We start from the raw sequence: 13,552 nt of genomic DNA, 5'->3' as shown, positions 1-13,552 counted from the left end.
TACTTCTTCATAAAGCCAGTTAGAAAGCAAAAATGGTAAATGAAAAGATGACATTGAGAAGCAACATAGTCTACTTTGAAGTTGGAGCCAATTTCCAAGATGGTGTTGGTCCAAATCTGTTACTAAACTAGATAAGGTCCAGAGAACAGACCAAAGCTTGACTTTTTTCCTTAGTCTTTCTTAGCTTATGTATTGAAGAAAGAAACTTGATGATGAAAAAGCTTGTTCAGGAAAGCAGGAAATGCACAATCATGTGAAAAAAGATGTCAAAGAAGCAGCAAAAGGAGACTGTTAATTTCCTTCCTCTGCTTTTCCTCATTCCTTTGGAAAAAAAACCTGACCTCATTTTATGAAACACAGGAATGAAATTATATCACAACTTTCTTTAGATAGTAACTACAGCTGCTGCACCTCTCTATCATTTGCCACTGGGATTGCAGCCAGGAAACAGAAGGCCTTGCCTTTTGTCCTGAGGACAGAAGTTTTACAATATGTCTTTCAGACAGAACATACCCATGAACTAGAAAAAACTTTTTCAAAAAACATTATGCCATATGGGTGCAACTTAAACAATGACAAAAATTCTCACACAAAACTTCTGCCTTAATAAAAAAAAACCCAGTGTGAATTCGTATTTTCATCCAAAACATACTTTGAAACAAGAAGAACTGCAATTGAATAATTTTTCTTTCCAATTTAATATACAGTAGTTAATATAATTTAACTGAAAATATGCATCTAACTTCACATTTTAATGAACATTAAAATTCTGACCATTTTCCAACTTACATAGCTCCATTAGTGTAGACTGTGTCACTTCCCTCCACATACTGAACCTGGGCTGGGTAGACATGTTGTACCTGTTGCACAGTCTGTACCTGCTGTACCTGAAAACAAGAAAACCAGAAGATCATAAAGAAATACCAAAGCTCCAGAGCACCTAGCAGCTTCTAAACAATTTGGGATATCTCTGTCCTCAACACTACTCAAAGTATATCACAGAATTAGCAAAGAAAATTAGTGTTCTTACACAATATTTGTGCTGTAAATTTGGTAAGGAAAGCCCTAACACTGAAGATGCCCAGTCAAGAAGCATACATATCTTCAGTGCCAAAGACATAACTAACTGGAGAGCACAAAGATAAGATGAAGTGTAACTTTGCTTTGCACCAAGCTGAAGAACTACAATTACTACAGAAGAAAGTATAATTTCATTACATTTATGCTTTATTTTATTCCACTTAAGCCCTAAATAGTACCATAAAATCATAGCTCAAATATGTTGCAGTAAGTTTAGAAATAAATGTTCTCGTTATGATGCTTCAGCTGTTTTTTAACTGGAGTCAAATTACAGTGATACAAGATTTCTTTCATGATATACAATTATGGGCCAAATCCCCCAGTCTGAGTAACCCCTTTCCCAGAATATTATCAGCTATTAAAAACTTCAAGACAATCTTCTTTTACTTTAATGAGCTAAACAACAAGAGGCAATAAGACATGGATTATCATCCTATGTATTGCTAAAGACAGTCACTCATCAATTTCTTTGATTCATATACTATTGTAGGAATGTTTCAGGTTATGCAAATTTTTTCTCCAGTCTTAATATTTTGTCTTCTGCCACAGTAAAGATGAAGAATTTAATCTTTGGCACCTTCCATCTTTCAGAGAAGTCGTATTTTGGTCCAAGAGTAAAGAATCCAAGAATCTAAAACATGCTAAAGAACTTACAGAGATTTCACAGATTGACAAATTTTACCCAAGGAATTGAATCAATGCAGTTATTTAGTAAATAGACTTAAAATTTGTTGACAATAATTTTTCGTATACTTATTGTTATAAGGCTACTTCAGTCTAATCCAGTTGGTTCTAAGGACTGCAAACACCATAATTCCAGATCAGTCTAGGTTTCATGCATCAGATGCTTCTATCAATTAACAGCAGTGAGACAGAATATGATGGCTAAGATATCTGTTAAAATACAAAGTTTCCTGATTTCCTACATGAATCATTACATAAATTGAGAAATACACTTGAAATACAATTTTTCAACTTCAAAAAGTATACTTTGAATATGTTTGCTTAATTATTAAGGTAAGGCAACTGTGTACATTTCTTCTCCTAACAATATTTAGTTATTTAACAGAAAGGTGCAGTTCTCAAAGTAAACTCAAAAAAAACTCTAATCAAGACCTTAGATTCTCTGAATTAAAAAAAAAAAAAATCTGTATTGTTCAACTATCCTCCGAAACTAAATATTTCTATTTCCCTCACTTTTGACTTCCTAACTTAAATTAATTTAAATCATAATTTCATGGAATGTGCTTGATCTAAATCAACTGTAAGAAAGACCTGTAAACTTGTTATTTATCTATACCTCTCAATCTCCAGATCTGCCAAACTCTGACAAAGCAACCCTCTCATGCAGTAATTGGCCAAAATATCAATGTGCTTTATTGTGAAACATACATGTAACTAACTGTGATATTTTTTTTAATTCAACTCTAGGCATATTTCTTCCTTTTGGGTGAGTCAATTCTGTGACCTTCAATCAACAGGAGAAGCAGAGCCATTGTTGATCAGTCTATTACAGAACATCAAACTGATCTACTTGACCTATGCTGTGAGAAAACATCTTGAAAACGGGCTTTGTTCTTAAAACCAGTAGCTTGTCACCTGACATGTAATGGATATGCCCCGTTTTCTCTCTCAGTAGCACAGATGGGGTAACACTGTGGAAATGATGCTGTTGTCAGTATCAATTCTATGTTCTCATCCAACTACTCCCAAAAAGGACTTTGTTCCCTATTCACAGACACTGAATGCAGCTTAGTTTCTATCAAAAATAACCCACACTTTTTTGCTGTTAATAGAGACATGATTTTCTCCCTGTAACCCGCATATATTGATAAAATGGAACTCTACATTGTGTACAAACACATCATTAAAACAGAGAGGTCATGTTCCCCTTCTATACAAGGCATTATATCCTCCCATTATTCTTGACTACAAGCTGCTACCCATTCCAAAAACATCAGATTCAGCACAGTGCAACACCTTTCTGTCAGAACTGAGACAATACTGCAGGGACAAAGTGTGTACACAGTGCATCAACGTTTGCTGTCTATTTGACAGGAAACTGAAAAATTCCAAAATATGTTTGTCTTCTAACATGGAGTAAGGACAGTAAAAATTTTATTTACCATGAAACAAAATACCAAAATCTTTTGAAATTAAACTTCATTGCTTAATTTCAATTTTCCAGCAATTTTTATGTAAGTTCTTTACTAGCCTACATAATACTACTGAAAACTCCAGGACTGTTTATGCATAAAAAGTAACTTATTTTTAAATCAATATTTAAGAATGGATATGCTACAGTGCTATTAAAACATTTTATCTACTTTTGAAAATCAAAATGTTTTTCCTTTAATGCTGAAGATCAATATAGAGAGAACCACTGATTTTTTTTTTCCAATACAGTAACAGAAAAAGTTTGCAAAAAAACTTACTTTGCTTCAGCTTCTCTGAAACTCAGTACTGCTACAGTAAAATTCATAATCCTGCCAAAGGAAGCTGTAGTCACTACATGCTATTCCAATGTACTTAGAACTTCAGGGTGGGGAGGTTAGACGCAAATATTTTCCCTGTCAAGCTATGATAAATAATTAAGGAGCCTTTAGGATGGCCTTGTATATGAAACTTCTGCCATGGTGAAAATCTTTTTTATACTATATTTCCAATACTAATTTTACTTACTATTTTATTCCATTTTAAATGCTTTAATGAGAATTAAATCTAGTGCCTCTGAATTTTCTTTTTAATCTTCAACAGAAAGATATGAGACATGTATATTTACTCTCTATAAATACAAAATTATCTGGGGGAAGTTGGTTATGAGGAAACAAAACACCATGAAAAATTGTGGAAAATATGAAAAAAAAGGGTTTTTTTCTTCACTTGTTTTATTTATCATTATCCTTTCACCTTTTATTAAGATATTAAAGGAGTGGTATCAGCTAAGTCATGTAGTTTTTGAGGCAGAGCAGAAATTCTTGACTACTCTCTCAGTATTTTCCAGAGACCTAAACCTAAGTGACCTTCTTGTATTAAAAAATACTCAAATAATTATTTGAACGGGGCTCAAAATAGAAAACACAATAAAATATTTATTAAAGAGGAACAGTATGCAAGTTCAAAAATTATGTTATAAAGTGGACTGGTGAACTGGCCATGGTAATTTTCATTATTGCCTGGCTGGAAAACAGAAAATTAACAAACTTGTATAGCAATTTTCAACATTTTTAAATAAGGTTAGACAGTAGAGTTTTCATTCCTTTTGCTTCCGTCTCCCTAGCCAGAAATAATGTTGCAAGACAACAAGAGGTGAATGAAAACTTATTAATTATACATGTGTAGCTTTATTTATTAGCTGAAGAAGGAAAAAAAAAAGGCAAAAATAAATTGTACTCTTAATTGTAATACCTCAGAGGAATAAATGAGGGACTAAGTTATATTTTATCTATGAAAGTTAATAAAGTGTGCAAAAGCATACTGAAATGCTGAAATTACACTGAAGCATGAATTAAAATTTAAGAGTGAACTTTGATTTCCAATAAAAAGTGCTTTTGTTCAAAGTACTAGTAAGCAAAGACTAGAACAACACAGCAATATAAGGATTTTTAAATTCCATTTTAAAAGAACATATAATTATCCATGGTGTCTTTGCAAGCAGCTTGGATGTGCAACATTTTCTGTCCTTGGAGATAAAAATAATTTTTTTCCTTCATTAGTATGGATTACTTTTGGCAAGTAACATATAAATAGCACATGCTGCAATATTCTAAGCACATTCATATTTATATAATGGCTAATGTCAGCTCATGATTATGTGTTTCATATGCTAAACACGATTTTGCATTAGGAGCAATTTTGATTAGCAAAAGTCTGCATCTCCAATTAATGAATGATAGAATGCTTTGTGAATGTGATAGCCACTGAATTCAATGACTGTAAAGAAATGCTTTGCCCAACTTCAGATGCATGGACATATTTTTATAAAATATCTTATTTTTAGTTTTATTTCTCCAATTCTTCCATATTGAATATTTTGAATCCTTAGGAACTTACTGCATGAGCTGAAGACTGCCTGTTGAGAAAACAATGATATATTAATGAAAAATCCCAGTATTCAAAGAAATAGAAGACTAAGAGAATTCCTCTGGCTATTTAAACAGAATTTAATTACACTCTCATATTTTCAGTCTTATTGTTGTTGCTTTTTGCTTCTTATTCCCCTCTATGCCACCTCAACAGTGACTTCTGCTGTGTTGCATAAAACCAGTTGCCACTAGAGCCACTTTTGCAAGAGTAAAAATCCAGGTTTTCATATAATGATACCTTTACTGCCCCTATCCTTGGAGCATTACAGCATATATTTATGAGCAGCATATTAATACCAGCTACATGGAAATTAGGGATTTGTTTTAGCTGAAAACATTAAAAGTTACTCTTTTGTTGACTGTTCAAGAGACAGGATGCCTAAGTACTAACACAACCAAAGAGAAAAGGCGCTTAGTCTGCCCTTCCACTTATTCAGCTTGCTCCTCTTCAGGACAAAAATATTTCATTTTGGAAAAAAAAATATATATTTTCTGTGCATAAAAGAAATATGATGTCATGAAATGAACTCCAAATTAATGCATTTAGGTGATGTCATTTAAATATGGTGTACATACGGGAATAGAAACATGGGAAACAGAAATCTCCATCTAGAAAAATTAACTGCTATACATTGCTTTAATATTAATTAAAAACAAATTGATTTAACATTGCATTATTCACTAGAATGCACTAATAAATTACTGCAAATCATATTATGAAAGTTTCAGCTCACATCGAATTGTCCTACATGGATACTCTCAGTACAGTATCCTTGAACTCAACAAAATCACAGAAGTGCCCCAATGTTTTTAGCAATGTATATTCACAAGATAATATAATCAAAATTTGAATACTCACACGTAATTTGGATACAGCTGAAACCACTAAGTATGTCCATTATAAGCCATAAAAAAAAAGACACCATACTTTATATACTCATGCCTAAAACCTTTTCTCCAGCTTTCAACATTGGTAACTTTAAATGTGCAGAAATAGTAAGTCCTCCCTCTGCCAAAAGAATGTCTTTATTAAAACAGCCATTATAATGGCTCTTTCTCCTTATTTTCTTTAGGCAAATTAGCCCATTCCTACCAAATGTACATAGAGACAATATGAACTTTAAGCCAATGCAATCTATACATTCCTCAAGACAATTATATTTGCAATTTCCTCAATACAGTGATTGTTTTTATATTTGCTGTTAAAATTACTTATCCTGCCTACATTTTTCAACACATTTCCTGCTATCATAGCAGATTCCCAACTTCACTCTTCCCTTCCTCCCCACTACTTCCATAATCCAATCATCTCTACACATATCTCCCATACATATGTGTTTCAATCACTGCACTGGATTTCCCAATGTTCTTGCTGGGTCTTCAATCCCCGATCCTTTAGATTTCTCTTCTCAAACATTATGCTGATTATACAGTCAGTGAGAAGAGTCAGACAGAAAAGTATAATTTACTAGATCCACAGGGAAAAACAGTCCAATATAACAATGGTGTATTCAATAAAAGGTGATACTCAGAAATAGCAGTACTAAAGAAGATGCATGTAAAGGTGATCAGGAACAGTTTCACACACTCAGGGCAACAAAGATGAGACTGAAACACACGTATAAAAATCCACGGTAATTTTAAGAACTCAACAAATGCTGAAGAGTTTAATTAGAGAGAAATGCTCCACCAGCACAGAAACGAATGGCACTACTTAATAAAATAAGTCTAGCTCTCATATAACTGATTTGGAAAATGGGAAGTCAGATTTTGATAAAAAACATCAGATATCATCCAGAATACCCACCACACAGACAGCTAATTTCTGTGTCTTTTGGAAAAATCCTGGACAGCCATCACGGCTTTCACTCTGAGCCGCCATTTTCTACCTCCATACTTTTTCTGTTTAGTGCCAATTTTTCTTCTGCCTCCATTTCTTATAAAGCTCATAGGAGCTGCATAGGAGAAACCACCCTATATAACAGAACAGTATGCTATGCTGGCTGCTATACAGATCTTCCTTTCCTGGCAAATTTACATTATGAGTTATTGATTATCATACCACAAAAACTTTCATTACTTTGTGCATATATCTGCAGGCAGTCAAGCCTAAAAGTGCAAACAGTGGTTTTCATATTTACATTTTAATTGCACTTACTTGGACATGCAAATGGATGAAGAAACTATATAGTCAATAATTTCAGAAATATATGCATTATTTAAGGGGAAAATGTAAATATTCAGTAACATAAAGCAAACTTCTGGGAGCTACTGCATGAATTATATAATAAAAAAAAGGTTAGAATAATGTATGAGTACTACTAGAGCTTGTCAGATGCTCTAGTTAAGGAACAGATCCTGAAAACAGCTTGCTTTTCTCTGGTTATTTTAATTCCAGCAAATTTAAATTGATAAATGCAGAGCAAAAGTTCCTTTTGCAGTATTGCACAAAACCAAGTTCCTCATTATATTGTAAAGAACTATTATTAAGAATTTTCTTATAATCTTCTCAAAATTAACAGCCACGTACCTGTTGCTGAACTGGTACCTGCTGTACTACCTGTGTGGGCACTGCTGCCTGGCCAGCCACAGATGTCTGTAAACTCACAGTCGAACCTGTATCCGCCCCAGTCTCTGATGTCTGCATTGTGATGTCTGAATAAAATTAAAATATAAAATCAAAAAGTTAGTGTATAAACTTACATTAGCATACTAATTTTTCCCTTATTTCTATCAATATTTTAAAATTAGCTAATAGCAATCTTGTTATGAGTCCAAAGATTTTTTCCCCCTATTAGCACATGAGTTTGTAGAAATGGGGTTTTATGTTACTTTAATCTTTTATTATCTTTTGCTTACACATGAAGAAACATATATGAACTTTGTCACTTTAGGAATAACTCTGAAAAATCAGCAGCAGGTCTTCTTCTTTCAGCTTGTAAATAAATAGTCAGCATTCTAAACCATTTTTTCTGTGTCTTACTGAATTACACTAAAATATCTATACAATCAAATTCTTGAACCAGGCCACTGAATGACAGCCTCTACTGGCAAACTCTGAATAGCATCTAATGAGACATAGTGAAAAAAACACATTCAAATAATCTTATTCAGTACAAAGCACTAAAACAATTAGTAAGAAACTTTTTGACACTAAAACCGTTCAGAAACATATAAATGGTAGACCTATAGCCTATGATCATGGCCCTGATATTTAAAGGAAACAACAAAATTTGGGTAGAATAAAGAAATGGTTAAAAAATCAAGGAAAATCCCTGACAAAGAAAACTTATCAGAAAGACAAGCAAGAATGACACGCCTTCATATGAAACATAGATTGTGAGCTGCAGGTTCCTCAATTTTGCACAGCCAAAATGACAATACAGTTGACTGTTGACAAACCAAATTGAATTCAAAATTGTGAATCAGCCTTTTCCTTCCCTTTCTTCTTAAATTTCTTTTAAGCAGTGCATGATTAACCAGTGAAAATAATAAACAGATGAGACAGGTTCTTCTTCACTTGGTACCTTCAAAACAGAAGACTGTATGTGTCTGTGAAGAATCACAGTGAACAAACACAAATTAGCAGGCTGTAACCCAAATGTTCTGTGAGAAATTTTACTACCATCCTCAATCGCTATCAATCTATATTAGCCACAGGATACTCTGGAAATCTGAGAACCACTGCCACTAAAAATGAGCAGTTTTATCATGCAAAATAAAATAGATTTATATGAAAAAAAAAATCTATAGATACTTAGAATGATCTACGCAAGTAATTTTTTTGTCAGTTTAACGCATGAGACCCAGATGGCTGACACTGAAGAAACTGGACTTCAATCCCTACCACCTACACTACCAAACAACAAGCTCCCCAAAATATTATGATTTTTTTTTGAGACAATACTGTTATAAAAAAATTGAGGGACATACCACTAGATCATGGAAGGAATTAATTACTGTACCAAAAAATGCCAGTGTCCTTGCTTGACAACAGAACCAGCTGTCAACAGCAAACTTTCCTCTCAAGGCTGGGTTCCACAGCAGTTTAAGCTGATTTAAGGCTGGGTTTCTGCAGTTCCTCCCTCCAACTATCTCTAGCTCACTTTGCATTCAAATGTAGCCACTGCAAAGCAAGAAGCAGGTATATAAATATGGTATAAGCTCAGGCGATAGGGCCAAGACTTTGCCAATTAAGACCACTCTTGGTTTAAATTCCAGGAGACCATGCCTATGGCACACTTGATTGATTTAAATTCTTCTTCTGAAATATTCAGGAAGACAGATAATTTCTTGATCAAACTAATTTTAGATTATCAACAGACTCTCACTTTCATGTTAAATGACTCCTCTACTTTTAAACAGTGTATGCGTTTCAGGACCCAGCACACTTGACAAAAATCAGCATACAAAAGAAAAAAAACAAACAAACATATCTTCAGATTAGTCTTATATGTTAAAATCCTAACAATTAAAATTTATGTCCACACAATAAATATGAAGGAGTTGGAAGCCTTCACGCTGCTAGAAAGTTGCAACCTAGTTGCCATTACTCAAAGCTGGTAAAATGAACCCCGTGGGTGGAATGCAGCCAGCAATGGTCACAGGCTGTTCAGAAAGAACAGGCGAGGAAGGAGAGAGAGCTATTGTGTTTGTCTGGCAAGGTATGGGTAGCAAGTGAGGGGGACTACATGAGTGACTTCTGTGACAAGCTACCAAAAGCTTCCCCTAGGTGATGAAGACAGTGCCAGCTGGATCCAAGAACTATTGCCAACCAAAGGTGAGCCCTGAGCCTATCAGCGACAGTGGTAGTGCCTCTGAGATATCTAAGAAGGGGGGGGGAAAGTTACTGGGCAGAAGCAAATGGCAGAAGAAAAGAATGAAGATATATGAGAGAACCTGAAGACATGTCAGTGGAAGAGCAAGAGAAGGTGCCTGAGCTGAGACTGGAGCAGGTTTGCTGGATGGACTTGTGATCCCAAGGGAAAGCCATGCTGGAGCAGCCTGGTCCTGAAGGGATGCACACCATGCAAGAGACCCATGCTGGAGCAGTTTGTGAAGAACTGTAGCTCATGGGAATGACTCAAAGAGAAATGAATGGAGGACTATCTTCTGTGGGAGGGACCCTACACAGAAGCTGAGGAGTATGAGTTCACCAACTGAGAAGGAAACCGCGACAGAAACAATGTGTGAGGAACTGATGGTAAATCCCCTTTCCACATACCCCTGCGCTGCTGAAAGAGAGGAGGTAGGAGATTCAGGAATAAAGTTAAGTCTGGGAGGAAGTGGAGGGTGAGGGGAAGATGGTTTGAAGATTTAGGTTTATTTCTTACGATCCTACCCTGATTTGTTTGGCAATAAATTAAAATAATTTTCCTCAGGCTGAATATCTTTTGCTGTCATGATAACTGGTGAGTGACCTTTCCCTGTTGTTATCTTCATCAATGAGCTTTTAGTTACATTTTCTCTCCGTCCTAGCTGAGGACTGGAGTGATAGCATGGTTTTGGTGAGCACCTGGCATTCAGCCAGGACTGCTTCCATTGTTTTGGTTTAAGTCTCTACCCTAAATGCAAAATTTTTATGTACTTCAGTACATTGTACAGATTTTTCCTGCTAGTGTCACATGATATGGTTTGACAGTCAACCTTAAGCATCTTCCTATTTACTGGAATGCTTTCTAGCATTCTATCTTTGATGCAGTCAATTAATTCCTTCACATTGCATCAATATTGAGAGAACACTGCTGGTTCTAGCTAAAATGAACCTTCTTCTCAGTGTCTGGCATTGGGCTGTGTTTTGGATTTGTGCTGAACACAGGGTTGATAATACAGAGATGTTTTTGTTATTGCTGAGCAGGGCTTGCACAGAGCCAAGGCCTTTTCTGCTTTGGTACAGCCACACTGGTGAGGGGACTGGGGCTGCTTTGGGATGTTGGGAGGAGACAGGACAGGTGACCCAAACTGACCAAAGGGATATTCCAGACCATACAGCATCATGCTCAGTGTACAAAGTGGATAAAGAAGGAAGAAGAGGGGGGCATTAGGAGCAATGATGTTTGTCTTCCCAAGTCACCATTATGCGTAATGGGGCCCTGCTCTCCTGGAGATGGCTGAACACCTGCCTGCCCATGGGAAGCACTGAATTAATTCCATGTTTTACTTTGCTTGTGTGTGGCTTCTGCTTTCCCTTTTAAACAGTTTTTATCTCAACCCCTGAGCTCTTCAGCTTTTACCCTTCTGATTCTCTCCCCAACCCCACTGGAAAGAGAGTGAATGAGCGGCTGTGGAGGCTTAGCTGTTGGCTAGGATTAAAGCTACAACAATAACGTAAATGAAGACTCTCCCATTTTTTCATTGACACTCCATGTAAGTAAAGGAAGTGAATATTACAGCAGAAAAGACGTCATCCTTGCTTAATTGGACGGTCAGGTGTATGACAAACAACAGATGAATGTTTGACAAGGTCCTTTTTATTCTGTCTAATTAAGCAGTTGGACACACCCATCTGTTAATGGTACTGCTTTGTATAGCCAGTGCTTGTTGCATGATGTGAATGTAAGCTAAACAGGTCACATTCTGAAAGAAGACTAATTAACCTCTCCAAGTGGGAAAAGATACTGTCGAGACCCAGCTGCAGAATGCAACAAGGTTAGTATTTCCTCAGGATAATGGGCAGAGATTAGCCAAAGCTGCTATGCTGAAAAATACTCCTTTCCTATATATTCTGTTTAGTCTCATGTTGTCTGTTAAATTCCCTAAAGATTTTTTAATATACCCAAATTCTCAGTTGGAATCCTCCTGTTTTCTAGACTTGAAATATGAAGACAGAATGATTTAAGAGTACAACTTGCTCTATTACTTATCAAAAGAGATTGTTAAAATGTGTCAGATTATGGTTTATTTTGTTCCTGGACTACTTCACACTGAACTAATTTACTTTTTTAAGCGACCAGAGTTTGCAAAGTTTTGTTCAGTTACATATGCTTTATTGTCTAGATCAAATAATGTAGCAGGCTTTAATTCAATGCAGAAAATGAAAGCCTGTAATTTACTTTCAAGTGCAGCAGGAAATTTCTTTTTTCTCCTCTAGAAGCCTAAACAAAACATCACAGAAGATAAACTGAACTAGATCTCATAATCACATCCAGTAATGGCAGGCTTTTAATAGTCAGAATAAAAGGCTAATCTTAAGATCTTATCTATTTATAATGATGAATAGCCAATATACTAATTAAGAATTTGCAGCAAAATAATGTGTTTCACAATAAAGAAAAACTTCTCAGAACATTAAGTTCCAACAATTAATAGGGAATGCTTGGCTCCTGAACAACAGTATAAATGGAAATAGTTTTCAGTAATACACTAGTTTCACATAAGCATTCCTTTTCAATTTTTGTATAAACAAAAGTTTTATGAATAATTTACTTCCTAATTGTGTTGTTGTTAGTCACAGAGCAGAAGACAGGCTACAAACTATTCACAGAGAAAGAACAGAATATTACAATAGTTTCTAGATAGAAATCTATTTTCACATTAGAACCCCAGTTTCTTACAAAACACTATTTGATTGTTTGTCTTCTTCCAAGGCTCTTGTGAACACCAAAGTAGACAGCTGGACTCTACCTGGTATTAGTTGCTAAATAGTGCAGCTATAAATAAAAATTTCCTTATTCATTTTTCAGCTTTTTCAGATTTATGGGGGAGTAACAGTTTAACTGACTGGCACAGAATGAAGTTTTAGAAGCTGCCTCTCCGGACTTACATATATACTTCTGAGTAGTAAAACCCTGTAAAAGAGCAACAAACAGAAAGGTGAGATACAGAGATGCACACTGAAAGGGACCTGTGCAAGTAGAAACTCCTGGTAATTTCTTCCAAGAAAGTTCATAATATAAAAAGCATTGTCTTGATGATCAGTTTACTAAGTACCTAAGAAGAGTACTAGTACTAGCAGTCATAATGAAATTCTGTATTGTCAGCAGATCACAGCACATGGGTGCTTAGATCAAATGACTACTTCATGGTGCTCTCACATTGATCTGCTTACTAATTTTACCTTTGAAACCATCAAAACTGTAGGTATTCTCGCTGGAAAATTAGTATTACACAGGAGCCCTACACATTAGCATACACCAACACCAAGACTACATTCACAAACAGGACAAAGCTTCTCAACACTTTTGCTGTGAGAAAACTAGCAAACCATCAAACAATTACATTTATGCTCTTCTAAAGCATTAGTTTGTCCACTAGAGATTCTGAGAGTAGAAAAGTCCAAGTGGTGTTTTCCTTCATCCTGGGTGAAAGGGTGTGAGGAAGAGGGCACTGATGCTGCATGTCAACACTTGGTTGCAGAACTGACACGGGCAACAGGACTTGTTTTTTTT

At 35.4% G+C, this 13,552-nt stretch overlaps 1 protein-coding gene across 5 annotated transcripts in view; it reads right to left on the bottom strand.

Moving 5' to 3' along the window:
- The window catches only part of RFX3 (regulatory factor X3), a 96,461-nt gene that overhangs the window by 41,666 nt on the left and 41,243 nt on the right, over positions 1 to 13,552 (bottom strand). For all 5 annotated transcript variants that reach the window (XM_079330025.1, XM_079330029.1, XM_079330026.1 and 2 more), the window contains exons 2-3: positions 7,696 to 7,820; positions 790 to 887 (exon numbers count right to left, since the gene is read on the bottom strand). In XM_079330025.1, coding sequence (XP_079186151.1) covers positions 790 to 887; positions 7,696 to 7,812 — 215 coding nt within the window. In that variant the 5' untranslated portion in view covers positions 7,813 to 7,820. The remainder of the gene's footprint in view (positions 1 to 789; positions 888 to 7,695; positions 7,821 to 13,552) is intronic.

Source organism: Erithacus rubecula (genome assembly GCF_903797595.1).
Source record: "Erithacus rubecula genome assembly, chromosome: Z".
Lineage (NCBI taxonomy): Eukaryota > Metazoa > Chordata > Aves > Passeriformes > Muscicapidae > Erithacus > Erithacus rubecula.
Note: the sequence above shows the minus strand (reverse complement) of the source record. Positions and strands in the feature narration are given on the sequence as shown.